This window comes from Danio rerio, chromosome 16, assembly GCF_052040795.2.
Source record: "Danio rerio strain M-AB ecotype USA chromosome 16, GRCz13ab, whole genome shotgun sequence".
Taxonomy (NCBI): Eukaryota; Metazoa; Chordata; class Actinopteri; order Cypriniformes; family Danionidae; genus Danio; species Danio rerio.
In genome coordinates this window covers 31,077,733-31,105,630 of record NC_141036.1, presented here as the reverse complement: position 1 = coordinate 31,105,630, position 27,898 = coordinate 31,077,733, and the positions used below count along the sequence as shown (strand labels likewise).

Genomic DNA, 27,898 nt, shown 5'->3' with positions numbered 1-27,898 from the left:
AACTATATTTTATAGATTTTCTTTACGTTAAACTGAAAATCTAATTAAAATTAAAAAGCCCAAAGTCTGAAAACTGACAAGTGCATAAAAAAAACTGTATTTCCCTGCAATGTTGTAATGATCAAAAATATGTTTAACATTAAACTATCCACACTAAAAAAAAACAGTGATAAAGGGAGGAAGAAATGTAATAATTTAATAAGAAATTTCCGACCGAAATGTGACATTTGCATCCATACACACCAACAAAAACAGGCAAGCTACATTTTGGACAAATTAAAAGAGAAACTGTGTTTTTAGGCAGGTTTAAAATAGAAACAGGACTGAGCTCATGCATTTGTCTGACTATTCCCTCTTCTATTAATGTTTCTGAGTGCGTTATTAATCTATTTCTGTGCACTGCTCTGATTCATTCTGGCAAAAGGAGCTCATATCAAAATCAGCGGGGTCTCTAAATGGACACTAGTGCACTAGCTGCACACAAATATAACTTTTGATGAATGAAGAAACATTTAAAAATGAAAAATTTAATGTTAAACTATATATATTGGTTACCTCCACAAAGTGTAAGGGCAGTGGGTTTGTATACAAGTGTATGAGTTTAGACTGTGGTTTTGGATTTAGAAGTGCTTTGAAAGGCATATGTAATGTGGTTACAGGCCTGATTTAGGTAAATATCACCATATGATTGAACAGCTCCTGAAAAATGCCTCCAGTGCATGAGCTCAGACATGCTGACTCGCTGTGGGACTGATATTGCGTTGTCGGCTTGGCGACCCAGCTGACATGACCTTCCAGTGTCCTCACTGGACTCCTTCACAGAACCTGCCACAAATACATGGAAATTAATAAAAAGGCATACTAATTCAATGTATTAATTTAGTGTTCAGCCATCAATAATCAATCATATTCAGACATATCATCGGCAACCAAATTGGTATGTGCCAATAATTGCTTACTTTTAAATAATTTCAGCATTTGGTTTCCTTTTTTCTGAAGTTTTATAGTCAAAACTTGAGTTTATTTAGCCAACAGTTTATACACAAACACACATATACATACATACTGTAAATACAGTCACTGGCCACTTGATAAGGTACATCCTGCAAGTACTCTTCTCAGACATTATCATCCGAATGTCGCAGTAGAAATCGAGACTCATCAGACCAGACAATGTTTTTCCAATATTCTATTGCCTAATTTTGGTGAGCCTGTGTGAATTGTAGCCTCAGTTTTCTGTTCTCAGCTGACAGGAGTGGCACCCGGTGTGGTCTTCTGCTGCTATAGCCCATCCGCTTCAAGGTTGGACATGTTGTGCTTTTAGAGATACTCTTCTGCATACCTCGGTTGTAACATGCAAATATTAAAATCCGTACTGCACATGTAAATATTAAAATCTAATCACAAATAGCTAATTTGTGAATTTATTCAATTTAATTTTACATTAAGAAGATAAATTGTCCACTTAAAATATATGTTTATTTAGCAGTTTTTTTAAAAGAGAAAAAAAAATCTACAGAGAAATAAATGTATAGAGAAAGAGAGTGTTTTGAGTTTCAATGCTAGGGCCCCATACCTTGAAATGCTTTCGGCCCTCCAAATCACAGAGTTTGGCCCTGACTGCAACAGATCGTCTTGACCATGTCTACATGGCTAAATGCATTGAGTTGCTGCCGTGTGATTGGCTGTTTAGAAATTCGCATTAACAAGCAGTTGGACAGGTGTACCTAACAAAGCGGCCAGTGAGCATTCATATACTGCGTGCGCACACACACACACGCACGCACGCACACAACAAAAAAAAAATTTGAAAATAGCTAAAGACATATTAGCCTTCTTGTGTACTTTTTTTTTTAAGTGCAGAGATTTTTTTCAACTACTTTCTTATTACTAATTTCTTTTATCTTTGCCATGACATCATAATATAATATTTTACTAGTCATTTGAAATGGGGTCTTGCAATTAATCAAGACTCAATTTAGACTTTGGCTTTCAATAAATAAGAAAAAAACATACATCAAGATCATTGCATCATATACCGCCCCTTTTTAGCTGTCCACAATGCTGCCACATGAAAATCAGTAAGACATGTAACATTTCTTTCACAGCATGGGACATGCTTGATTAATTGACGTGTATTTGAATCATAAAAATAATATAAAATAATGTGGAAATTGTCTTTGCTCAATCAAACATCACTTAAACATTTAAAGAAGAATTTGAATTTCACATAAGCGGGAAAAATGTCTTTAACTGTACATATAAATTAAGAGACCACATAAGAACAGGTTTTCTGTACTTATTAGCTATTGTTTTAAGTTAAATCTAAATATTTGTTTTATTTTATGAAAGTCTGACAACATTTCTTCCAACTTACAAACAAAAATATTGTCTAAAATATTGTAAATGTTTTTTTTCTCCAAAACTGCATGCGTATGGAACTAATTAAAGGTCCAAATAAATATCTGCATGAGCTTTCTCCTTTTATTTTCAAATTATTTGCATTTATTTATGTATGTATTTTACGTTACCTGGTGTATTTCCATCTCCAGTGCACTTGCAGTCCAGTAAGTCATGTGTGAGGCAGGTGGTATTAGGGTCAAACCTAAAAAGGTCTCGCAGCTCCTCAGCCGAAAAGCTAATATGCTCAGCTTTTTTGGTCAGGTCCACCACTGTCCCAGAAAGCCCTTGTTTACTCACCTGCCTTTGATAAATCTTCTCTTCTATGGAACCTACAACAGACACATGCACACTTTTGCTGATCCAAAAGCCATGTGCAAATTGTAAACAAATGCTTTTTTCCATCAACAAATAATAAAAGTGTGTCTCATCATGTGATCTGTGTCATAACAAAGTCTATTGATGAAGTGTAAAAAACATTATAACTGATGAACACTTGTGGGACGTTTTAGGTCAAGAGCTGCTTGATGTTGCACAGTCATAACAAACAGCTACTTTTACACACTGACATACTGTACAGGGTGATTACACTCGTTTTATAGGTAACGTGCAAATGTTTTGGTTACCTGTTGTGAGAAATCTGTAGATGTGAACTGTTTTCTTCTGTCCATCTCTCCACACTCGTGCCATGGCCTGACAAATGAATATTTATTAGAAGATCTGAACTCTTCAAAACAGCATTTCATTGAAATCAAAACAGCAAAACAAAAATCACGGTGACATTATTTTTGCTATTTACTGTCACCTAGTGGTCTGCATTGAAAGTGCAATTGAGAAAACTGTCCATGTATAACAGATGTGTTCTTATCAGAGATGTCCTTACTATAGGGAGGGTGTAAAACTGTACTACTTAATATTGGAAAAAGCGTAATGGTTAATATGCCTCCTAAGAGGCAAATCAGCCAATCATATAACAGCATTAATGTCAATGGGCAGCGTTTTACGACAGTCTTTTTGACTTTACACACACATTGCAGAACTTATTTTATTGTATTTATTCAATTTATTATTGATATTGTAAAATAATCATGGAAAGATTTGTCACGGTGGCGCAGTGGGTAGCACGATCGCCTCACAGCAAGAAGGTCACTGGTTCGAGTTAAGGGTGGGTCAGTTGGTGGGTCAGTTGCATGTTCTCTCTGTGTTGGCGTGGGTTTCCTCCGGGTGCTCCAGTTTCCCCCACCATCCAAAGATATGCACTACAAGTGAATTGAATAAGCTAAATTCACTGTAGTGTATGTCTGTGAATGAGCGTGTATGGATGTTTCCCAGTGATGAGTTGCAGCTGGAAGTACCACTTCGTAAAACACATGCTGGTTAAGTTGGTGGTTCATTCCGCTGTGGCAACCCCTGATTAATAAAGAGACTAAGTCGAAAAGAAAATGAAAGAATGAATGAATAATCATTTAAAAAAAAATTTGTAACATGTATTAATATAATAATGAAGACTAAATCATCTGTTTGGTCAATGAACTATGAAATGTGAATGAATATAAATTTTTTAACAGCTTATATAAATAATAAAATACAATGAAGCTATAGACAGAACAGCATTTTATTAAATATTATGTACCCTTATTATATAATCATCAACATCATCATATGTCATAAGTTATACAAGTGATTGTAGTTCTAATCTATAAAATTCTGCTTTTTTATTAAAGATAATATAATTCCGTGTTCATTAAACATTCAAAAATTCCTATTATTTATTAATATGCATTATAAATAATATCAGTCAGGCTCATGCCAGACATAGTACTCAATATTATTCATTTATTCACTCATTTATTTTCCTTCAGCTTAGTCCCTTATTTATCAGGGGTTACCACAGTGGAAAGAACCACCAACTATTTCAGCATCTGTTTTATAAAGCAGAAGCCCTTCCAGCTGCAACCCAGTACTGGAAAATAGACATACACTCTAACATTCACAGATGCACTAAAACACTACAGCCAATTTTGTTTACCCAATTCACCTGTATCGAATGTCTTTGGAGTTTGGACTGTGAAGAAAACTGGAGCACTCACTCCCATCAGGTGAAGTTTTTTTTCCCTCTCCGCTGTCGCCACTGCCTCGCATGGTTCAGGATTGGTAGAGCTACGCATCGATGAATTGGCTCTTCAGTGTTTGAACTCTCAGTAATGATTAAATCACACTGAACTGAGCTAAACTGAACTGAACTGAACTTAAACACTAAAACCTGAACCACACTGTTCCAGTTACTATGACCATTTATGTGAAGCTGCTTTGACACAATCTACATTGTAAAAGCGCTGTACAAATAAAGCTGAATTGAATTGAATTGAATTGAGCACCTAGAAAACCACACAAACACAGGGAGAACATGCACACTCCACACAGAAATGCCAACTGCTCCAGCCAAGACTCAAACCAGCAACCTTCTTGCTGTAAGGTGACAGTGCAGACCACTGAGCCACCGTGCTGCCTACTCATTATTACAATAATACAAATATAGTCTAGTTTCAGGTAACATTAAAACTGAAGATACAAAAAGATATTTTAGCCCAAACATTGTTAACACATATATTGCTCTTTATTTGTTATTGTATAGTAAATGCCATAAATAAGTGTTAGTTGGGCGATGCAGTGGCGCAGTAAGTAGTGCTGTCGCCTCAGAGCAAGAAGGTCGCTGGTTCGAGCCTCGGCTGGGTCAGTTGCCGTTTCTGTGTGGAGTTTGCATGTTCTCCCTGCGTTCGCATGGGATTCCTCCGGGTGTTCCGGTTTTCCCCAAAGTCCAAAGACATGCGGTAAAGGTGAATTGAGTAGGCTACATTGTCCGTAGTGTTTGATTGTGAATGAGTGTGTGTGGATGTTTCCCAGAGATGGGTTGTGGCTGGAAGGGCATTCGATGCATAAAAACGTGCTGGATAAGTTGGTGGTTCATTCTGCTGTGGCAACCCCAGATTATTAAAGGGACTATGCCGCAAAAAAAAATGAATGTATGAATGAGTCTTAGTTGTTGCAGCATTACATTCTCTGCCTTCTTATTAAAAAAATAATTTTTTATCAGGGTAAAAATTACTTACGTTTCACCATGAATGCTTTATATAATGTAAAACATGTTGTAGATTAGTAAACAGGCTGTCGATTCATTAACTTATAAGCTATTTTCTCACAAAAGCAGTTGATCTGTATTGTGATGCCTCTCCGTTGACACATATTTAAAAACTGGCCTCGTTTCCCATGTTCTGCTAGGCAGAAACCGCTAGCACTAACTTTTATGCCTTTTCGGCTAAAGATTTTCATATTGTCGTAAATCATTCATTTATTTTCCTTCGGCTTAGTACCTGATTATCAGGGGTTGCCATAGAAGAATGAACCGTCTACCTTGTCATATATCAGCTTGTCTAATTACATTGTTTCTAACCAATTTTGAAAGGCAACAAGTTGCATTATTTCTTTTTTGTGTCATACTGCAATAAATACGCATAGGTTTTATTGTTGGCTTATTGTTTTCTACTGTAGCTTCTACTGACCTGTATGTCATTGGCAGGATTCCAGTCTATATCATATAAAACGAGGTGAGAGGCACCGATGAGGTTTAGTCCCACTCCTCCAGCTTTGGAGCTGAGCAGCAGTAGAAAGCTGGACGAATGTGGGCTGTTGAAGGAATCAACAATTCTCTGCCGCTGGCCAACTGGTGTCTGTCCATCAAGACGACACCATTTATAGCCTATCTGATCACAGACGTCCTGGAGTAAGTCAAGAGTCTGTGTGTAGTTGGACACCAAAACAACCCTAGGGAGAAAAAGACAGAAGAAACTGGACATAAGACTGATAATAAAGTCAATTAATGGACATTCTTAGATTCAGCATGCTGATGGTGGTCAACCACAGTTATGTTAGGTGTTATATGTTGTTGAAGAATTATGATAAATCATAATTGTTATGTTTTTAATATAATATAATATAATATAATATAATATAATATAATATAATATAATATAATATAATATAATATAATATAATATAATATAATATAATATAAGGCTGCATGGTGGCGTAGTGGGTAGCAGGTTCGCCTCGCAGCAGGGTCAGTTGGCATTTCTGTGTGGAGTTTGCATGTTTTCCAAGTGTTCATGTGGGTTTCCTCCGGGTACTCCGGTTTCCCCCACAAGTCCAAAGACATGCGGTACAGCTGAATTGGTTCGGCTAAAATTGTCCATAGTGTGTGTGTGTGAATGAGAGTGTATGGATGTTTCCCAGTGATGAGTAGCAGTTGGAAGGGCATCCACTGCGTGAAACATATGCTGGATAAGTTGGCGATTCATTCCACTGTGGCGACCCCAGATTATATAAAAGGGACTAAGCCAAAAAAAATTAATGAATAAATGATTAATATAAAATTATTGTGGGCGGCACGGTGGCTCAGTGTTTAGCATTGTCGCCTCAGCAAGAAGTCCCTGGAGAGTACAGAGCTATTACTTAAAAAAAATCTATTTACATGTGGACCTAAATAAAGTGGTGAATTATCTTCAAAAGTAATAAATTAAGACACTGCAGAACACTGCTAATAATCTAACCTCATCTTGGTGGTGCTCATGTAAAAAATTATACAACACTACCTGTGTGACTTGTATGACTATGTTTTTACATTTAGTGTTTTTACATTTACATCTTTTAAAAATATTTCTCAAATGATGTTTAACAGAGCAAGGAAATTTTCACACTATGTCTAATAATATTTTTTCTTCTGGAGAAAGTCTCATTTGTTTTATTTTGGCTAGAATAAAATTATTTTAAAAAATTATTTAAAAATTATTTAAAAAAAAAACATTTTAGGGTAAAAATTATTAGCCCTTTTAAGCTATATATTTTTATTGATTGTCTACAGAACAAACCATCGTTATACACTAACTTGCCTAATTATCCTAACCTGCCTAGTTAACCTGATTAACCTAGTTAAGCCTTTAAATGTCACTTAAAGCTGTATAGAAATGAAAAATATCTAGTCAAATATCATTTACTGTCACCATGGCAAAGATAAAATAAATCAGTTATTAGAAATGAGTTATTCAAACTATTATGTTTAGAAATGTGTTAAGAAAATCTTCTCTCCTATAAACAGAAATTGGGGTTCAAAATAAACAGGGGGCTAATAATTCTGATTTCAACTGTAGATTTTTAAATGTTTTTTTCAGTACGTTGTCAATGTAGCTTTAAAAAAACAGATTTATTATGACTAGTGTGCTGATTTTTTAATTTTTTCTAGTGTGTTTGGCTTGATTGAGCACCCACCTTCAAGAATCTCCTAGGTGTGAACACACTGATGTTTTTTCTGTACTTATCAAAAGAAAAATCTTAAAGTAAAATGAGATTCTGAGGTCTGATTGCAGTAGAATGTGTGGTATCGTCAGCATTAATAACCTCGTGAGCAGTGTGCCGACATATGGCGACACTGCATTTCGGGCATTGCAAGTAAAGAGTCCTGGCTTGCAGATCCTTCCCTATCTCTGTCTTACTTTGCTTTCTGTTTCTTATCACAATAAAGGCAAAAAGGCCAATAATAAATAGTGAAAAAAGGAATGTGTGGTACCTGTCTGTGCGATTGACATGCTGTATGGCTGACAGCAGGTCTGTTAACACTAAAAGTTTGCCAGAGTCTGCTGTGCTGAAGGCGCCGGTGGAGTATTCCTCAGGAAAGAGCTCCTTCACTTCACCCTCATACATCTCATCTGACTTTTCCTGTTGAATAACACAAAGAAAATCATCAAGCACTTGAATTTATAACATAGCAATGAAAAAAGCTGCTGTAATATTGAAATAAAGAGCATGACAGAGCACATCCGTACCTGTAGTGTGTTGTAGAGCAGCGCAGGGTGGTTGCAGAGCTTCTTAAGGGCGTTGATGCATACAAGGTGAGGGCTGTGTGTGTAAGTGTGAGAGCCAGACAGACAGGCTCTTATGGGTCGTGTGGACAGCAGGACCTTATACAGACGAATTTGCAGCTCAGTGGGTTTGCAGAACACAGTCCACTCAATCCGCTCAGATAAATACTGATTAATGATCTCCTGAGTGCGGCGTAATGTAAAGACACCTGTCAGACGAAAGAGCTCAGCAGCACGCTCTTCTCCAATACACCGCTCTTCCTGAAACACACAGATTTAGAGTCAGGGGGAATGTTCTGATTTTTAAACTGGGATCTGGGGACACCCAGGGGGATGAAGGGAAGTGTAGGGTAATTTTGGGGTAAAAAATAAAGTTAAAAACAAACAAACAAAATAATAATTGTAATAATAAAATTAAATATTTATTTAAATAAATAAATGAACAAACAAACAATTCAATAAATAAAATATGTAAATATAATTATGTATTTTAAATATATATTTCATCATTACAATTTTATTACATAAAATTTGAACCAATCTGAATCAATTAATAATTATTATAACAATAAAATAAATAAACAAATAAATCATTTAATTTAACAATTGAAATATATAAATGTCATCTTTACAATTTTATTATATACAATTGTATACCACCTAAATCAATTAATATATGTAATTATTATTATTATTATTATTATAACAATAAAATAAATAAACAAATAAATAATTTAAAAATATATAGAAAATAGTATATGATAAAATTGTACAATGATGTAATTTATGTAAATATAATATTTTGCATTTTATTTATGAATATTTGAAAATATGTACATCATTTAATTACAAAGATCAATTCTTATATCACCAATTACAAGAAAATAATTTGTCTGTTATTATTTCCCTATGGAGATGTTTGATTATATCTTCTTACTTCGGTGCAGCTGGGCTGGCGAGATCGGAGAATGGGCTCTTCATAAATCTTCCTGTAGGCCGCAGATGTTCCCAGAATTCCTGGATTTACAAACTCGATGATTGAATAAAACTCCTGCAGATCATTCTGCACCGGAGTACCTGTTAAATGAATTAGTCATTTTATACATATTATACTACTGCACTTACATGTATGTGTGTTTGACTGAAATATATAAATAAAAAGTAAAACCTGTTAATATAAGCCGGCGTGTGCATGAGAGGGCTGTGAGAGCTCCAGCTGTTTTGATGTTGCTGTTTTTTAGGCGATGACCTTCGTCGCAGATGAGGACTCCAAAATCCAGCTCTTTCAGCCGGTCCACAGAACGCAACAACATCTCATAGCTGATGACCATGACGGAGCAAAGAGGAGAAGAAACAAAGTCTTCCACACGGTGATCCTGCAGAGACAACATATATATGCTTTAAAAAAACACTTACTTTTATTCAAGGACATATGAAATTCAGTGAAAGGCATTTCTAATGTAACAAAAAGTCTTTATTTCAGTTAAATGCTGTTATTTTAAGCTTTCTTTTCATTAAAATAATCTAAAAAGTAAAATGTATCAAGTACCATAAAACTATGAAGCAGAGGGAAAAAGCAACATAGATAACTATAAATCATTAAATAGCTAAAGTGTTTGATTATAATAGAACAGCAAATTAACACATGATAATGACTTCTGTACACACCTGGTCCACGGTGTAAACACTGATTCTCTCTCTGCCCAGCCACTTGTTGAACTCAGCAGCCCAGTTCTTCACCAAACTTCCAGGACAAACCACAAGTGCTCTTTTCATTACGGGACGTCCACCATAGGGCCCCTGCCTGAGTAATGTCCACAAAACACAAACACACTGCAGAGTTTTCCCCAATCCCATCTCATCTGCTAGAATCGCCCCACAGCGGCCAGCCAATCTGCGAAAACACAAACATGTGTGTAAACAAAGACGAGCATATGAAGAACATAGCAACAACCGATCAACTCTTATTTACCTCATTCCCATTAAGCATTCGTAAAGGAAGACAACGCCCTCTTTCTGATGTGGCCGAAGGTGATTAGTCAAGTGAGGGTCGATGACCACGTCAACCAGTGGAGCTCCAGATTTATTATACTGCCACTGGTGATCTGCTGTAGGCCGTGGCATCACCAGGGCTCCTAAGGATGAAAATCAATAACTTGTAAATAAAATAAAATGTAAAATAAATTAAACAAAAATTAAATTAAATTTATTTAAATTTAGAAATTTGTAATTTCTAAAAATAAAATTTAAATAAATTGTAGAAATTTGAGATGTCATTCAGCGAACATGTTTATACAAAAATGTAACATATTTGTCTGACCTATAATACAACCCCTGCAGGGTTCATACACATTTTTACTACAAAAGTTCTATGATTTTTCCAGGACTTTCAAGTAAATTTTCATGACCTAATGTTTCATGTAATGTCAAGATATACGTGGTAAACATAAGGAATGTTTAAATTTATTACAGCATATCATAAAACACATAATCCTTACCTGCAAAATCAAATCAGGTGATCGCATGAGACCAGTAGAAGATCATTTAAAATAAGAAATTTAAAATATGGAGCAATCACTCACTTTTATACATGTCTAATCATTTTGTTTAATCCCGCCCCCTTTTCGAAGCGCCATACGACAGAATTTTGCAAGCACAAGCTCTAGTGTGACCGCAGCTTAAGTCCCTTTGGACAAAAATTTCTGCTAAATGTAAATGTAATTTCCATGATTTTTTCCAATACCTTGTGGGTTTTTCTGTTTTTTCAAAAAAATTTCCAGGTCATGGAAAATTCCTTGACTTTTTTTCAGGTTTTCCATGACTGTATAAACCCTGCCCCTGGCAAAAAGTATGCAATCGACACTCTTGGAAGATGTTCATTCAACTCTTTAATTGTGTAGAAAAAAACAAACACATACATGCCACAAAACTATTTTCATTCAACAATCCAACCTTCTGGATGTATGAAACACCTAAAAAAGAAAGAACACTGTAGTCAATGACAACTGTTTTTACAGATCAAACAGAGGAAAAAATATGGAATCACACAAATCTGAGGAAAATTATATGGAATCACCACGCACTTAGCAGTTTTAAAACAAATAACTGTATATGATAACTTTAACTACTTAGTCTTCTGTTAAAAAAAAGTGTTTGCACACCTTAGAGAGGTGTTGAACCAAGCTGATTGAAATAAGCTATTCGCTATTAGTATGATTAAGTTACTATGGCGAAGGCTTAAACGGAGCATTACTCACAAAATCGAGCAAAAAAAAAAAAAAGACAGCTGTGAAACAGAACCTGCTTTGTGTTTTTGTTGGAGTAGTTTAGATCTGTTTAGGGTAATAGGTTTGTGAGTTATTACTGTCGGTCTATCACTGTGTCAGGAGTATCAAAACAAAACAACTTAACTCCGCTACTTTAGCGCCCCTCACACAGCTTGATCCACGCTGGCTTTTCTCTTCTTGGGTTTATGGTTTTAAAAAGGGAAAAAATTCAACCATCCCATCCAAACTTTAAGCATACCGAGTATCAAATTTGCACAATCCATATAATGCACAACACTCTGCTCTGTTTCCCTTGTGCGAAAGCTTGACAGAGCCCCTGCGCGTTGCTACAGTTGCTAGGCCACGATTGGTGGGTGGCGATTTTTGGGTGTGGCTTAGCGAAGGGCCAATTGAAAGGATCTTTGGTGATGTTGACAAACTTTTTCAAAATGATAATGCATCGCGACATAGGGCAAAATTCCCCACAGAAAAGACATATAATGTCATTGGGATGTCCTGCAAATAATCCAGACCTCAATCAAATTGAAAATCTGTGGTGGAAATTAAAGAAAGTGGTCTATGACAAGGCTCCAACCTCTAAAGCTTTTCTGGCAACTGCAAGAAGACAAACTTGGTGAAAGACTGATTAAGAATACTGTTCAATCCTTGCCTCAGATTCAAGTTGTTACTAGAAGCCAGAGGTGGTGCAAAAAGTTCTAGTGGTGTTTTTAATTGCTGATTCCAAATTTTTTCCTCTGTTTGATCTGTAAAAACAGTTGTAATTGACTCGTGTTCTTTCTGTAGCTTTTTAAGTGTTTCATACAGCCAGAAGTTTGGATTGTTGAATGAAACTAGTTTTGTGGCATGTATGTGTTTGCTTTTTTCTATACAATAAAAAATTTGAATGAACATCTTCCAAGAGTGGCCATTCCATACCTTTTTTGCTAGGAGTTGTATAATATAATATAATATAATATAATATAATATAATATAATATAATATAATATAATATAATATAATATAATATAATATAATATAATATAATATAATATAATTTAAATCTTATTGCTGACAAATAGGTAAGACCTAGTGGTTTGAAAATGAAAAAAAAAAACAAATGATATTCTTATAAGGCTGTACTGTGATCTTAACTAGTCTTTTAACTAGTCTTTAAATTTTCAATTGATCTGCAGTGTGAGAAATTTGTTGTATTAAATATATATTAAATGTATCAACCGCCCTATTAATATAACCCACCAAGCAATTTTGTGATTAATATACATCTAATAGACATCTAAACGTACACATCCAGGCAATAACTAGGGTAAATTTGGGCTGTCAGGAAAAATAAATAAGTCATCAAATAGAATGGTTAGCCAGACTTCACATGTGCAGTCACTCATTCTAGTCTATTTGATGACTAGTGTCTTTGGCTTATTGTTAGACGTCGATTAGATTTTCACTGGCAGGCCAAACTGAGTTAAGACATCTAAATTTAGATATCTATTAAACACAAATAATGGTTGCCGAGAACCTGCATGTATTGGAAAAAAAAGGTGGAATTGAATATGTGCTATACCTGGTGCGTTCGGGTCATATCGAGGTTTACAGATTGGTTTGTCAAGTTCAGAATCTGTAAGTGCGCCTCCCTTGAGCGCTGGCTTGGTAAAGGTTTTGGATACCGGCCGATATGCAGGAGTCTTCGAGACTGTAGGGGTTTCTGCAGGAATCTCGACAGCCGCATCTTGGAAACAGCGGCCTTTGGCATAGTCTTGATCAGATATGACCCCCATGACCTCTATTTGCTTCCCTCCAACCATAAGAGTCTGACCCTCACACAAACTCTCCAGCTCTGATGCCTTGTAACCTGAACCTAAGACAAAAATACGGATTTCAAACACAAAGACTAGGAGAGGATATAATACTAGATGTGATTTTATATATATATATATATATATATACACACACACACACACACATACATACATACATACATACATACATACATACATACATACATACATACATACATACACACATACATACATTCATACATTCATACATTCAAACACAGGGGAAAATAACTATTCAACACTTTATGTTTTATACTGAAGATAATGTTTCTAAAGGAGCTGTTAAAATGGAATTGAACTAGATTTTGGGAAAAACCCAAACAATACAAACCAAAAATGAAACAAAACAATGAAAAAAAATTAAAATCCGCTGTGTAATAACAATGGAATGACAAGGAAAACTCCTGAACTACTGAAATGTATTTAACACTTTAAATAAAAGGCTTTTTTGGAGATGGCAGCTTACAGATGTCTCTCATGTGGAGTTTTTCACAGACTTCAACAGAGTGTAAAAATCTTGAGGTCTCGTCTATCAAATCTGACCTTCAATTTGTTTTTATTTTGAATTCAAGTCAAGTGATTGGCTGGGTCATTCAACCAGCTTTATTTTGTTTCTCTGAAAGCATTTGAGAGTTTCCTTGGCTGTGCTTTGGATCACTGACTTGCTGAAGTGTTTATCCTGGTTTCATCTTCATTGTCCTGATAATAAAAGTTGTTAGACTGAAGAAGCTAATATTCATTTACAATGATAAAGGGCAGAAAATTGCTGAAAAATACTGAGTGATTTCAGCTGCTGGCTGGACTTTCACTGCATTTCTACAGCTCCCTTTATTCATGTGTTCAGTACTTTTTCCCTGCGTCATTTTATTTTGTTTTGCATAACTTAATTTGTAAACTAGATTTGTTTTTTGATTTGTAATTTGAAAAGTAGATTTGTTTTATTTGCATATATGGATTTCTTTGGTCGCTACCAACATCACAATTTAATTCAAGTCAACCCTATCTTTAGAAATATTTTTTTGGGTAAAAATTATGATCAATACTTTTGTAAAATTGTGTTCAATACTTATTTTCCCAGCTAAAGTCTTTTGAATCTGTATGCATGGCTACTAGATGAAAACACTACTGTTATAACCACTCCAAACTAAATATGAAACCACGATTTTTATAATTCTTGATCAACCTATTAGCCTATGCGGTTTCTTTTGATGCGTAAATAAAACCTATAATGGCATATAGTATTACTTTTAACACAGACAAGTCATTCTATGTCAGCAGCTGGTTTGTTAGAAAAATAGACTGTAGAGAAGATCATTTCCCTAAATGTATGCACTGAATTAGCCTACATATTACTTTTGTTTTAAAAGAACTTTAATGATTAAATAAAACTGTCATGATTTTAAAAAGCACTGAATGCTATATTTCATCAACTAATTTAAAATAGATTAACATGTTGATGCACAATACGCACAATATATGTTTGCATTCAATGTTTTATTTGCATGTTGATTATGACATATTAAATTTAAACCGCAATAGTTTAGGATTTTGTTTATTGTAGTCTTGTAGAGACTACAATGACCTATAAATAATAAGTTAAACAATAAAAAAATAACAAAAGTAGCTGTTAAAAAAATATTACAGTTTAGTTAATTAAAATACAGAGCCAAGTAAATCACTGTTAAATAAAAAAGCTATTTTGTGTTTTTTTCCCCTGCTGTATCCATATATAACTAAAGTACGTGCTAAACAGTCATGTTTGTGCCCTGTTGCACCCTAAACAGACTGATGAATATTGTCTTAAATGTAAGGTTAAAGTATAACAACTCAAAATGTAATTCACAAACAATAAAATGACAGCAGATAAAAATGGCATTGAAACTTTTTATGAATTCTTTGCACTTTAGCTATCAAAACATTGTTCAGTGAGAAAAACTAATATTCAGGGATTTGCCAATATTTACATTAAACAGTTCTGTTTCTTTTTTAATGATCCACTAAAATTATTAGATGAAAGAAAACAGGGAAATTTGCATCCCACACACTAGTATACAATGTCAACTCATTTAATCCTTAAATACGTGTTTATGTACAAATCTGAATGTGCTGCTCGAATGTGCTTTGATTATCTAACCTCGTCCAATGTCCCGGCCCTCCATGTCTTTAAGGACAACCGTTCGCCCTCTGGCAACAAGCACAGCATCACCTTCCCAGCGCTTATGCTTCCTTGAAGAGGCCTTGCACCATATAACACTATAGTAGTGAGCTTTAAAATAAACAGATAATGAATCAGCAGCGATAACACAACATAATAATAGCCTAAATCAAACATAATGCTTAGTTACTGTGCAGTTATTATATTCATAAACTAGAAATGTGCCTATATACTGTATAAACTGATCAGGCATGTTTAAATGAGATCAAAACTGTTACATAGGTCACAACTTAATCATATATACAATTTTTAAATTAATGTGCCCTCAAAATTATTAATTAAACAAATCCAACAGTAATCAAATCCAATTCCTAATGGACTAATTTAGTCTTGCCCGACAGTTGGTCTCAGCTTAGAAGCTATTTACTGTAAGTCTGACAAACCTAATAACAAAAGAGGAAAATACAGTAGTAATATTACCTATTATGCTGTGAATAAGCATTCAAATGAAGCTAACACAAACTGTTTGATTTAGAAGACTCTCATTCATTGCTGTTGCTACGTAACAACCAAAGAATAAAAGCCCATCTCAAACCACAGAGATTAAAGCATTTATGTATTTATTAGCAAACACATACAAAATCCAATTGAATTCTCTCATCCACACATTAAAAACATACAATTCTGCTACAAATATCACAAACAATCCTCATACTGAATTAAAAAAAACTGTACAAACAAGAAACAACTGTACAAACAGCATTTTAAATTAACATTTTATGGCTCCCTTTTTGACGTACTTTCAAAAGTGAGAGAGTGTACAAAATCACATCAATGGCAATCCTTGCCGCAGCCTGGCAGCTCTCAGTTTCTCCACTTTAACTCTTGACCGGAGTAGCTCCTCCTCCAGCTGCTGCTTTCTCTTAAGCCCCTCCCTCTTCTCCTCTATATATAAACCAAGCTTCCTATGATTGGCCAGAAGCAACTCGTGCTCCTCTCGCATCATCTGCAAAGCCTCTGCCTCAAACGCAGGGTCCTTGAATGCTGTCCTCGCCGTGTGATAGGCGCTCCTTCTGGGCCCGTGTGCCAGCGGCGACGGTGGCAGGTGTACAGAGGATGGGCATGGAGAAAGAGAGGCAGCATAAACATGGGAGGCCAATTCCTCTTCCTCCTCGTCTACCTCGTCTTCCACTACTTCACTGTCCCTTTCATTTTGGCCATGGTGGGCTTGGCTGCTCGGGGTGGCGATGGTGATGGGTGACCCGTGGGATGTAATCAGGTGGATATCCGGAGGCGGTTTCACATCCTCAGTCTCCACTCGAACAGCTGTGACTGGAGGATAGTCGGACAGCGCTGGGATGGACAGACTGCTGCCCGGCTGTTCTACAGGAGAGTTTCTTTTGAACTGAAGCCTAAATCAGACACATACACATGCTTCATTAATAATAGACATAAATATGGTAAATTTGAACAGTTCTTTAAAATTGTGATTGAAAGCTCAATTGTTAATCTAAGGCAGTGGTTCCCAAAGTTAAGGTTGGGACAAAGAGGAGGGGTCACTTGGCGATTTCCAAAAATCAAATTCATTTTATTAAACTATTAGAAGTACCATACTTCATCTATAAGCTACAAAAGAACAAAATTAATAGTAACACTGTTAACATGTTAAGAATATACATTAAAAACAACTTGCAGATAAATAGTCATCAGTCTTTCACATTTTTTTTTGTGCCCTCTGGGGTGATTACATTATATAATATGTATATTGAAACCTCTACAGCACTCACATCGATTAAAAATAAAAACAGGCCACAACTGAACATGGAGGATGGCCTCCGAGTTGCCTTCTCCAAAATTAAACAATGAATAGACTTGGGCCCATAGACCATTTTGAGGGATGTAAACAATAACAATGGTCCCAACGGATTTCCTGTTTTACATGCAATTTCTATAGCTTCAGAGAATCCAAAAAGAGCCACATATTGAAAAATAATGTTATAGCAGCTGTTTTAACATTAAGACATGATTGAATTGCCTCTTTCTACAGTTATGAAATAGTTTGATAACAAGCAGGAAATGTTCATGGGCCAATGACATCACCACATTGAAATGGTCTATTGGTATGTGTAGGCCGTTGTGTGCAAGGATTATTGGTCTATAACCACCTTAGAGGATATTGGGGGTCGCGAGTCACTGGTATTGTTATTTTGTAGGGTTGTGGGCTGAAAAGTTTGGAAACCCCTGATCTAGGGCAGTGGTTATCAAATAGGGGTGACACTAGGGGGCATCAACAAACTTCTAATAAAGAATGTATTGTAAAATGGAAAATAAACTCACTTTAGTTTGTTGATTACTAGAAGGAAAGATACCAGGACAGGTGCCACTTATAAACTGATGATAGCGGGGGTCAAGTTTTACAGTCATGTTCGGTAATATACCTCAGTGAACCAGTTATAAATTTAATTCAACTACATTTATTTATTATTCAAACTTTTTTTTTTTTTTTGAGGGATATTGAGTGGTTCTGGATGACATTTGTGATTAAATAAATGGTGACAGGTTTGTATTCCTGCACCTATTAATGGATGACCATGAAATACTGCACATTTATTTTTATTATACTGTTTAACTTCCATGTGTGATCAAGTGTATAATAAAATACAAACTATACATCTAGTTTTATAAACAATCTACAGTACAAATGCCTATTTTACAGAAAACATGTTTTGTGAACACTTGTGCTGTCTGTTGGTGCTCTAGATTTGTCAGTTTCAAACAGCTAAATTCATATTTTTGCGGCAAACAGCCATTCAAAATGGTATGAATATACTATAAGGCTTGAAGCTTACGCTGCTATTCTGAACCAATAATCGGAAACAGAAAGCAGTTGAAGGATGACGTGTTTAAATTCATTATTTATCTGACTCCACTGTAACTAATCTGACTCCATTAAAGTTGTTATCATCATTGATAAAGAGAAAGAATCTCAACATCTTAAAGCAGGCAAAGTTGTTTATTAAGTTACATGTTTAAATTTACAGACATTAGAATGATACAAACTAACATACTGTATTAAGAAATTAGCTGTAACATATGCACTGCTAAGCAACAAAGACAGTTAAACTGCCTTTGTTAGCATATGAGGCTACGCACTGGTGTGAGGGAGATGCAGAGTAAAAGCCATTCTCCCAGATTAACGGTTACCTTTCCTTATTATACCCTGAGCAAAGCATTGTCAAACATGAGTGAAAACCAACCCCCAAACCAGCTGGATATGAGAGCAAAGTTGAGGAGATAAAGTGGGGGAGAAGAACATTAACATACTCTCCTCAGGCCATGACTCAACAATAGTAAATATATTATAGATTGAAATATAATCAATCAATGTCTCTGTTGATTTCATCACTACAACACTGAAGTCATAAACTGTCAAATGACACCAAACATGACAAAGTTATCTGAAGGAAGAACACAAGCAGATGAATTGTGTATGGTGAAGAGCACATGGTTACTGTAAGCAAATAGCAGAGATGTGTATCGGAGCTGTGAGGAACTCTGCCTCACCAGGAGGACCCATCCCATGCTTGGAATGTCTCAGTAGTCCTTCATTAGCATAGAAGGAAAAGTATATAATATTTTCTTAGCTTACAATACCAAATGTATATTTACACTATCTATTATTTTATTTAGTAATATTATTTAAGATACAGATCAGAGAAAACTATTTCTTAACTATTAAAGAGTAGACTCCCCCACACATCTTGTTTTGATGTTCTTCAGAGGGGGATCAAACGTTAATTAGAGGGGTCAGACCTTCCCCCAAACCCCCTTGTAATTCGCACTTTGGGTACCAGTTTCTTGAAACACTAAATTCTTTATGGTTTATATTGCCATATTTATGCAAATTTAATTACAACAACGAGACAACTATATTGAGAATACTTTGTAGCATTAAGCAGAAATTAGACTATAGACTGTTTCAGATCGTTGTGAATGTTAAACTGAATTCTTCTAAATTCTTATTGGATATTACATCATTCAACGTGACAACGTGTGACTTTACGTAGAGCTTACGACCTACTAACTAAATTTTGCCTTATGAACGTGGTGCAACTGAAAAAAAGAACAAAATTTAGTTACAAACTAGCTAGTAGTTACTAAGCCCTTAGTGTGAACTTTACGTTACAGTTAATTACAACAATTTGAAAAACATATTGAGAATACTGTCTAGCATTAAGCTAAATTTTGACTATAGACTGGCAGACTGGTAAATAATTGTTAAATTGAACTTTTATACACTAATGCAAATATTAAAACAAGCATTTTCCCCCCTTAAACAAACCTGTGTCAAAACTTTAAATAAATTTGAATGTAGCAAATGTATGATAAAAATGTTGTAAATCAACCAAACCACAACTATGTTTATTTCCAATCTGGCCATCAGTGTTAATGTCTTTATTTTAATCTTAATGCAAGAGTTTACAATTTTTGAATTCTCAAAATATGAGTCTCTAAGAAAGGGGTTTACCATTAAACTTCACTTATAAAAAACAAACAGTAATCACAGTCTGTTTAAAGAGAAATTAAATCCATGTGATTAAATGAAGCAGTTATCATACTCATGCACAGCTCTCAGCTGAATTAAACATGTGGTGACCGAGACCAAAAAGAAAGACCTGTTATTTTGTCAACACAACAGAAAGTCCAAGATAGAGAAGACAGAGATGCCAGCGGAAAGTAACTCTTCTGGCACACGGTGGCAAACCTGGAATTACTGCAGCATCGGAAATACATTTAATGACAGCCAAATCCCTTCAGCGCTGCAGCTTACCTCTGGCACAGGAGTAAAAAGACAGCCAGTGTTTGAGACTACAATGAGTTTTGATTGCATATGACAGAAAAAAATAGAAATCAGTCAAAATGATGCTTGGGTGTCTCTTGAGTTAATTTGACCTCTAATTGGCTGTGTGTGACACTTAGCAACATTGGGGAAAGAAGTTAGTCAAAACATTAATCACTATTTTTTTAAATTAACATCAGCGAAGCCAATTAGGCCTCCTAAATTGCAAACGAATGGTTTTAATTGCACAACCTATTATTTGGTTTAAACTCTCCTTTGGCTGATATTTCGTTTTTTAAATTGCATATGCCCCTGATGATGAGTGTTACTTTTGTTTTGTCTGTGTATGTGTGTATCTGTTTAATCTCACCTGTGGAGTGTGCTGGGCTCTTTGTCCCCTACGTGAAACAGCTGAGGAATCATTTCCATGATGCGCTTGGTTGGCTCCGAGATGCTGCCCCTGTACTCAGGCTGGGCGTGGCTGCGCTGAAGAACTTCCTGCTTGGCACTTTCTTTAAGTCGTTTATAGAGGGTCCGAAGGCCCTGCGCAGTTCTGGGGGGCCTCTCGCCTCCAAAACTATTATAGCGTTCTGCTATGCTGTCCCAGCACCGGTTCTTATCCACTATCACGGCATGTTTGTTGGTGTGCTCCTCCAGAATTCTTATGTGAGGTTGAACCAGCCGTAGAAGATCCAGTTTCTCAGACAGGGTGAAGTTAGAGGAGCGAGCCTTGCCAACCATGCTGTTTGTCATGAATAAGGTAGACATCCTGCTTTTAGGCTGGTCTCGGTGCTCTAGGGTTGATCTGCTTCTCCTCTTTTCTCTGTTCACTTATGTGCGCAGGCTGCTGCACTGCTTGTCTCAGTTAAACAACACACACATGCACAAACTGGCTCTCAAGCGCACAGACGTAAGAAAAAGAATCAGGCTTAACTAGGCCAGCCTCGATTAGGCCCACGCCTACCCGGGGAGGGCTTTGCTGGAATTCCTTTTAGCTTAAGCTGACGCAGGTTCAGTAAAGCTGCTTAAGCCTGGCCTGACCTACATAACAAACCCGACTACATTAGTCTAGAAACACAGCGGAGCTCTGTTGTGCCGCTCATAGCGGCGACATGTGTTGCATTTTTTTAACGGCGAACGACCGAGTGCGCGTTTTGAGCGCGTTATGTTTCAGTCGCGTTAAGTCCGCGTTTTGACAGCAGAGAGTGAGTTCGCGCGCCCGCTGAAGCGCCAGAGGGAAACATTAAACTGACGCTTAACGAGCTCGCGCATTATACGCGTCTCGAAAGACAGTTTGTGTGTGAGGGAGAGAGAGAGAGAACTTCTTTTGAGACACCAGTTGCTGACAATTGCTTAACAGCTTGTAGTAAGCAGCTCTGCTCTGTCTTGAATCTGTGCGCGGCTGATCGCATCGCACATATAGTGCCTGTCAGTCAAGCGAACAGAGCGCCCTGATTGGTTAGTTTCAGTTAAAGCCGAAGTTAAAGGAGGGCGATAGAGGCGCAGTTTGTTCAACTCGAGCACTTGCTGAATTCTTTTCCTTTTTCCCCTTCTACTGTACTGAGAAAAAGCGTCTAAACCAGTTACATTTCCTCTTTATTAATCGGAGTTTAGAGCACAACAATCTAGCAAATTATGTAATCGTTTATAAATCAACAGATTATATTATTTATTAACGTGATATTTATTATTGGCGACAATTTGAAAAGTTAACAACAACGCTATAAACGAGAAAAAAAGACATTTAATTAGACTGTTAACAAGAGAACTGGGTTAATGATGTTGAGGGCACATGATTATCAAACATCAACAAGAAATTATGAAAGAAATTTAATGAAAAGACATAATTCTACCTGTTTCATCATTAAAATGTGTATTTTTAATGAACAAATAAAAAGACATATTTAAATGTGGTTATTTAAATTGTGTTTTTAAATGTCATTTAATAAAGCAATAAATCAATGGTTTTAAAATAACTTTTAAATGTTAAAATAAATACACAATTTTATAAATGTTTGTTTAATTTATGTTTTAAAACGCTGATTAATCAAACAATAAAAACATATATTTATAGATCATTTAAAGTGCATGTAAATGCACTATTTAAATAGTTAAAAAAAGAGACATTTGACAAATGCTTTTTTCTTTATTTGACACTTGCTTTTCCAATTTAAAAGTTATTTTTAAATGCATTAATTTATTGCTTTACTCAATGACATTTAAAAAACATAATTTAAATAAACACATTTAAATATGTTTATTTATTTGTCCTTTTAAATAGCGATTAATTTACACACATTTTAATTTAAATTGATAATTTGATTCTTCCTTTTGATTCTGGCCAGCACTCCTGGTCCTCCATACTAGACACCAATATTTTAAAGAATCATAAAAAAACGTAATCACTGTCTGGTCATCTGTGAGTTCACTATCATAAAAGTTAGTGTACATCACAATCATTTTATTATTTTGCTTTTGGTATATCATAGTCAGTTTGAACCCAGAACCCATGGTGACTGGAGACACCTGACTTAACAAGTGTATTTAATGTTATGTAACCAAATGAAAATACCTTTTTATTACACTAACCATACTGCTTAGCATTTATTGACATATGCCTTTAGTCAACATACATCATTCAATGATAACAAGGACACATAAAATATGAAAGTGACAGTGTTCTTACCAGTTGTTGTGCAGCTAGCATGAGTGTTTAGCGGTGGTGAGCGCCTGTCTTTATTTACTGATTCTTCGGGTTCAGGAAAGTCAGGCATAGACCTGATGTTGTTTTCCTTACATTCCCCCTGAGGAACCGCAGCACCAAGGACCCTGGCTAGTGCCTTACTTCCTACTGGAGCATCACTTGCAGCTGGAGCATCTCCACCACTCAAACACCTCTGGACCTGCTGGGAGAAATAACTTTTAAACCCAATCACAAATGAAGCAAAATGCACCTCGTCAGGATCATTTCTTTCCATATCGCCATTGTTGCCGTAACACACATCAAGAACTCACCCGAATAAACATTATTATTAGCATTACATATTAATAATGCACATAATAACAAACATTGCATGTCCATTTTTTAATTATCAGGTTTTTTAATTATTAATTTGACCTTATTGAGCAGCACATTTTTCAAAGCAGGTATGGGAGGCGGTGAGGGTTGTGATGGTTCTGGTTGGGGATCCAAACAAGGTGCTCCATCATTCCTCGCTGGCCCCGGTGGCATAAATCTGGGTTTCTTAGCAGCATTTCCACGGAGCTGACTCGGAGCTCCAGATCTGCGCATTCTGTCAATAAAGACACACATGCCATGAAACTAGAGCTGCACGATACTGGAAAAATCAGGTGATATCTTATTTTTCTGTGATAAATATTGCGATATGATTTCACAAGATAGTTTGAATAGCAGTATTTGACGGTTTTCTGGCAAGCCTAACAGCAAAAAATGCTTTTCTTACTTTTCTTTGTCTCATTTATAGTCCAAATATTAAAAAATTCTTAGGTCAAGTAAAAATATTGTTTAGTTTTCAACTTGACAAGAAATAAGTCAAAATTAGGAGTTTTTCCAAGTGAAATGATCTGCCAGTGGAGGAAGTAAAATAATTGTGTTTTTGCATTCAAATGAAGATATTTGGACTAGAAATAAGACAAATATTCGCAAGAAATTTTATTTTTGCATAAAATGTATATATTCTGTATAAATACAGTAATTAAATACAATTCTGTGGATCCTGTTTAACTATCAATAAGACTCAACATATCTTGCGATGTGACTATTACTTGTGAACACATTGTGATATTGATGCTGAAACAATATATTTTGTACAGCCTTACATAAAACCCTGAAGATCAGAGTAAAAGGGGACTTTTACTTTCCTAAATGAGATATTTGATCAGAATGACCTAAGGATTGATTGGAGCACTCTCTGTGTGTGTGTGTGAAACCATATCACAAACATACATTAGTATCATTTCATGTTCTTGAGTATAAATTTCACATGCAACTTATAAAAATTTAAATATACCATCACTAGACATTTTTGCAATTTATTAACTGATTTTTCCTTATTCATTCATTAACTATGCATATTAATTATTCAGTCTTTCGATCAACTTTTATATGTAGTGTTTCATATTTGTATTATTTCACTTGCTTGCAGGGCTTTCCATTGTTGTTTACCATTATGTTTGTGGGGTTACGTTATATATTTCACTAATTTGTAGAAAAGAGGGTTTTTATATTTCAGATTTACAAGATGTTGTTGTGAAACAGATCTGCATACATTGCATTAGATTTATTTTTTAAATAAATCTATTTAAAAGTATTGAGTATTGAGCAATATGATCGAGCAATATGTTTTGAGCCATATGATCGATCAATTATTTATTTTGAGTTTATAAATGTACTAATTAATCAGAGGCATGTACTAGATTAGTTAATTAGTTGTTGAATGTAAACAGAGCAATGCAGTGGTGCAGTAGGTAATGCTGTCGCCTCACAGCAGGAAGGTCGCTGGTTCGAGCCTCAAATGGGACAGTTTACAATTCTGTGTGGAGTTTGCATGTTCTCCCCATGTTCGCGTGGGTTTCCACCAGGTGCTCTGGTTTCCCTCACAAGTCTAAAGACATTCGGTACAGGTGAATTGGGTAGGCTGAATTGTCCATGGTGTATGTGTGTGAGTGGTTGTTTCCCAGTTATGGGTTGCAGCTGGAAGGGCATCTGCTGCGTAAAGCATATGCTGGATAAGTTGGCGGTTCATTCCTCTGTGGCGACCCCAGAATAATAAAGGGACTAAGCTGAATAGAAAATAAATGAATGAATGTACACATGAAGTGTAAATCTGAATTATGTAAATAAATTGTCATAAAATTGCAGTCCTACACTGTAACGTGTTGTTTTTATATATATGAATTTAAATACCAATTTATTATTAATGGTTTATATTTATAGCATTCTGATTTACTAAAGTAATCCGAAAATTGCTATTACGGATACAAAAGATACCCCTGAAACTTAATTCAAACTGTGAAACAGAAATATAAACTTTATTTAATAGAAAATATCATTTCTGACCCTTTCATTAGCATCAAGTATAAAAGAACAAAAATTTATGAAAACTACATTTAAGAAATAATTAGCAAATTTCTTTTAAACTGGTAAAGTGGTTAAATGTTTTAAAAGGTTAACAGTTTACTCAAAACACACAATGATAAAACAGTAGTTTAAGACAGTGGTTCTCAAACTTTTTTTTATCAAGTACCACCTCAGAAAAAAAATGTCTCTCCAAGTACCACCAAAAATGAGCAGTATTGAAATACAGTAGCGTAGTAGGCCCAGTAAAGCAGCTACAACTCTGCACAGTTAAAAACATGGCAGATTACCTCAGAAATATAGGCTATATGTCATATACGGCATATTATATACATAATTTCTGATAAATTTTTAAATGTGTGTAGTATGTACATGACATATTTCATTCCTCTGCGTACCACAAGTGGTACATGTACCACAGTTTGAGAACCACTGGTTTAAGAGAACAAAAACATTCAAACACAAAATAAGAAAACAAATTTAAAAAAATGATATACAAATACACAAATTATCTCCTTTCTAATGACAAATCCAATTCAATAGAAAATCATCTTTCCAGTGACAAATCCAAACCAATATTGCCTAAATTATTTATACACCATCAACAGTCAATGTGTACACCTTTTTGACTTTGTACTTGTCTGTGTCTACATGGGTGTAATGTGTGTTTTTTTCTTTACAAATTTGAGCAATTCCATGCAAATGTTCACCAAAATAGCAAAATCCTTTCTAGGTTCTTTGTGTAGGCTCGTATTTCACAGAACTCTAGAAATACTCATAAATGTCTGAGTCAATGTTGTCAAACTAATATATTTGATTTACCAAAGTCACAAAAGTGGCATTTTACATCTGTCACATGATCCATAACCAAGCTTTTTCCTCATAAATGCAAAAATGTCAACTAAAATAAAATCAATGATTTTTGTTTTTATAGTAAGCCGACTCTTATCCTTTAGATTAGCATTGTTTCATTTGGGTTGTGCAGTTTAATTCACAGAATTTCTACAAAGTATGTTGTATACTGTAAACTCGCATACTTTTTTTGGTCACGTCCATAACGCATGTTTACTTTCCTCTTTAAAATATAAATAATATTTACAGATTGATATTTTTCTGATCCCATAACTCTGTGGTTAGTTGTTTTGGAAAATATAAACAGATGGTGCAATATAATGTTATCATAGATTTTCTCTGTGTATTTATGTTTGAATTTTTTACTCAAAATGTCACACCCATAACGCTGGAATTGCTCATTTATTGTCAGCATTTTTAATAGTTTATTGTTTTATTTTTGAGTATTTTGTTGTATTATGCACTGTCTGTAGTCTGGAGCCAGCACCTAAGCTATTCAATTTAGGTAAAGCTGGTTAAATATCCGCACATTCGTACAGTGACAACTTGTGACATGCTGCCTACATTGTTTAACATGGTACTTTGAAAATTCAATCGAAAGTCACATGTAAGTATTACTTGAAAACAACATTAGCCCTATTTATTTGACTGTGAACAGTGTTGTACTTTGACAGTCGTTGACTGATAATAGGATTAGATTTCCATATTTAGCATTGGCAAAGAATACTTTCTTGGAATTACACTATTTTGGAGAAACTTTACCTTAATAGATTTTCATTCATCATAGCACACGTGCTGCTGCTGCTAATGTGACAGTTAAAGTGCTTTGATTTGAGGTATGTACACAGAAATTGAAAAAAAGAACTTTTGTTGACTTTTTTATAATTACAGTTTAGTATGACTTTTTAGGATTTTTTTCTTTATGAATGCAATATTTACTACCTAATCAATCATATTATACATGATGTTAAATATTATTATTAAAGTGTAATAAGCAGCCCTGATGAACTGCAAATTCTTCCGTATCAGAGGGTTTATGATTCACTAAAAAGATCCAGTTCATAAGAGTCATTTCATTTGTTCATGAATCGGACAACGCGGGGTAGCTCATCTATATATATATCATTAAAGAGAACCAGCTCATAAATAATGCTAAGAAGGTCATACTCATTGGGGATGACAAGAATGTGATAAACAAATAAATAGTTTCCTTTTGGGCGAACCATCCCTTTGCGAACAGGACATTTTTAGCAAGCAGGCAAGCATCTGTTGCTGTCGTTAGCAAAACACGGGTAAACAATGTAACGTTGAGCCGCGCTGACCGATTCCTTACACATCTCAAAACATGTCAAATGCATTTGAATTTAATCTACTAATTGTACATAAGCAATACGTAAACCGCTTACCTTGTTATCGAGTTTCCTCTCGTATGTCAATCACTTTGCCTATTTACAAAAACTCCCTCAAAAACGAGTCTCCCGCGGACGTGACGTACCTTTGCTGTGATTGGACAAAACTCGAC

General features: G+C 35.3%; 2 protein-coding genes across 2 annotated transcripts; both read right to left on the bottom strand.

The window, feature by feature from the left end:
• Window positions 1-170: 170 nt before the first annotated feature.
• rad54b (RAD54 homolog B) lies at window positions 171-27,854 on the bottom strand. Its single transcript, XM_087287081.1, has 15 exons — window positions 27,783-27,854; window positions 23,545-23,719; window positions 23,113-23,329; window positions 15,566-15,697; window positions 13,158-13,451; window positions 10,285-10,447; window positions 9,981-10,206; window positions 9,481-9,688; window positions 9,250-9,389; window positions 8,277-8,573; window positions 8,021-8,169; window positions 5,961-6,222; window positions 3,027-3,093; window positions 2,532-2,732; window positions 171-825 (listed from the first exon to the last, which is right to left on the bottom strand). Exons 2-15 carry the CDS (start codon window positions 23,716-23,718, stop codon window positions 602-604), a joined length of 2,754 nt encoding a protein of 917 aa, XP_087143207.1. The 5' UTR covers window position 23,719; window positions 27,783-27,854; the 3' UTR covers window positions 171-601.
• Window positions 16,190-27,854, bottom strand: fsbp (fibrinogen silencer binding protein). The gene is made up of 4 exons (XM_087287117.1): window positions 27,783-27,854; window positions 23,545-23,719; window positions 20,797-23,329; window positions 16,190-16,998 (listed from the first exon to the last, which is right to left on the bottom strand). Exons 3-4 carry the CDS (start codon window positions 21,192-21,194, stop codon window positions 16,413-16,415), a joined length of 984 nt encoding a protein of 327 aa, XP_087143243.1. The 5' UTR covers window positions 21,195-23,329; window positions 23,545-23,719; window positions 27,783-27,854; the 3' UTR covers window positions 16,190-16,412.
• Window positions 27,855-27,898: the final 44 nt, after the last annotated feature.

What these genes read in the sequence shown, in the direction of transcription:
- rad54b (XM_087287081.1), bottom strand. Translation starts at nt 23,718, where the DNA reads ATGCGCAGATCTGGAGCTCCGAGTCAGCTCCGTGGAAATGCTGCTAAG. An exon ending in TGCTAGCTGCACAACAACTG is followed by an intron (nt 15,698 to 23,112) that starts GTAAGAACACTG and finishes TTTATTTTAAAG; the next exon opens with CTCACTACTATAGTGTTATA. An exon ending in TGGAGATGGAAATACACCAG is followed by an intron (nt 826 to 2,531) that starts GTAACGTAAAAT and finishes TATTTGTGGCAG; the next exon opens with GTTCTGTGAAGGAGTCCAGT.
- fsbp (XM_087287117.1), bottom strand. Translation starts at nt 21,194, where the DNA reads ATGTCTACCTTATTCATGACAAACAGCATGGTTGGCAAGGCTCGCTCC. An exon ending in GAGCCCAGCACACTCCACAG is followed by an intron (nt 16,999 to 20,796) that starts GTGAGATTAAAC and finishes TGTCTGATTTAG; the next exon opens with GCTTCAGTTCAAAAGAAACT.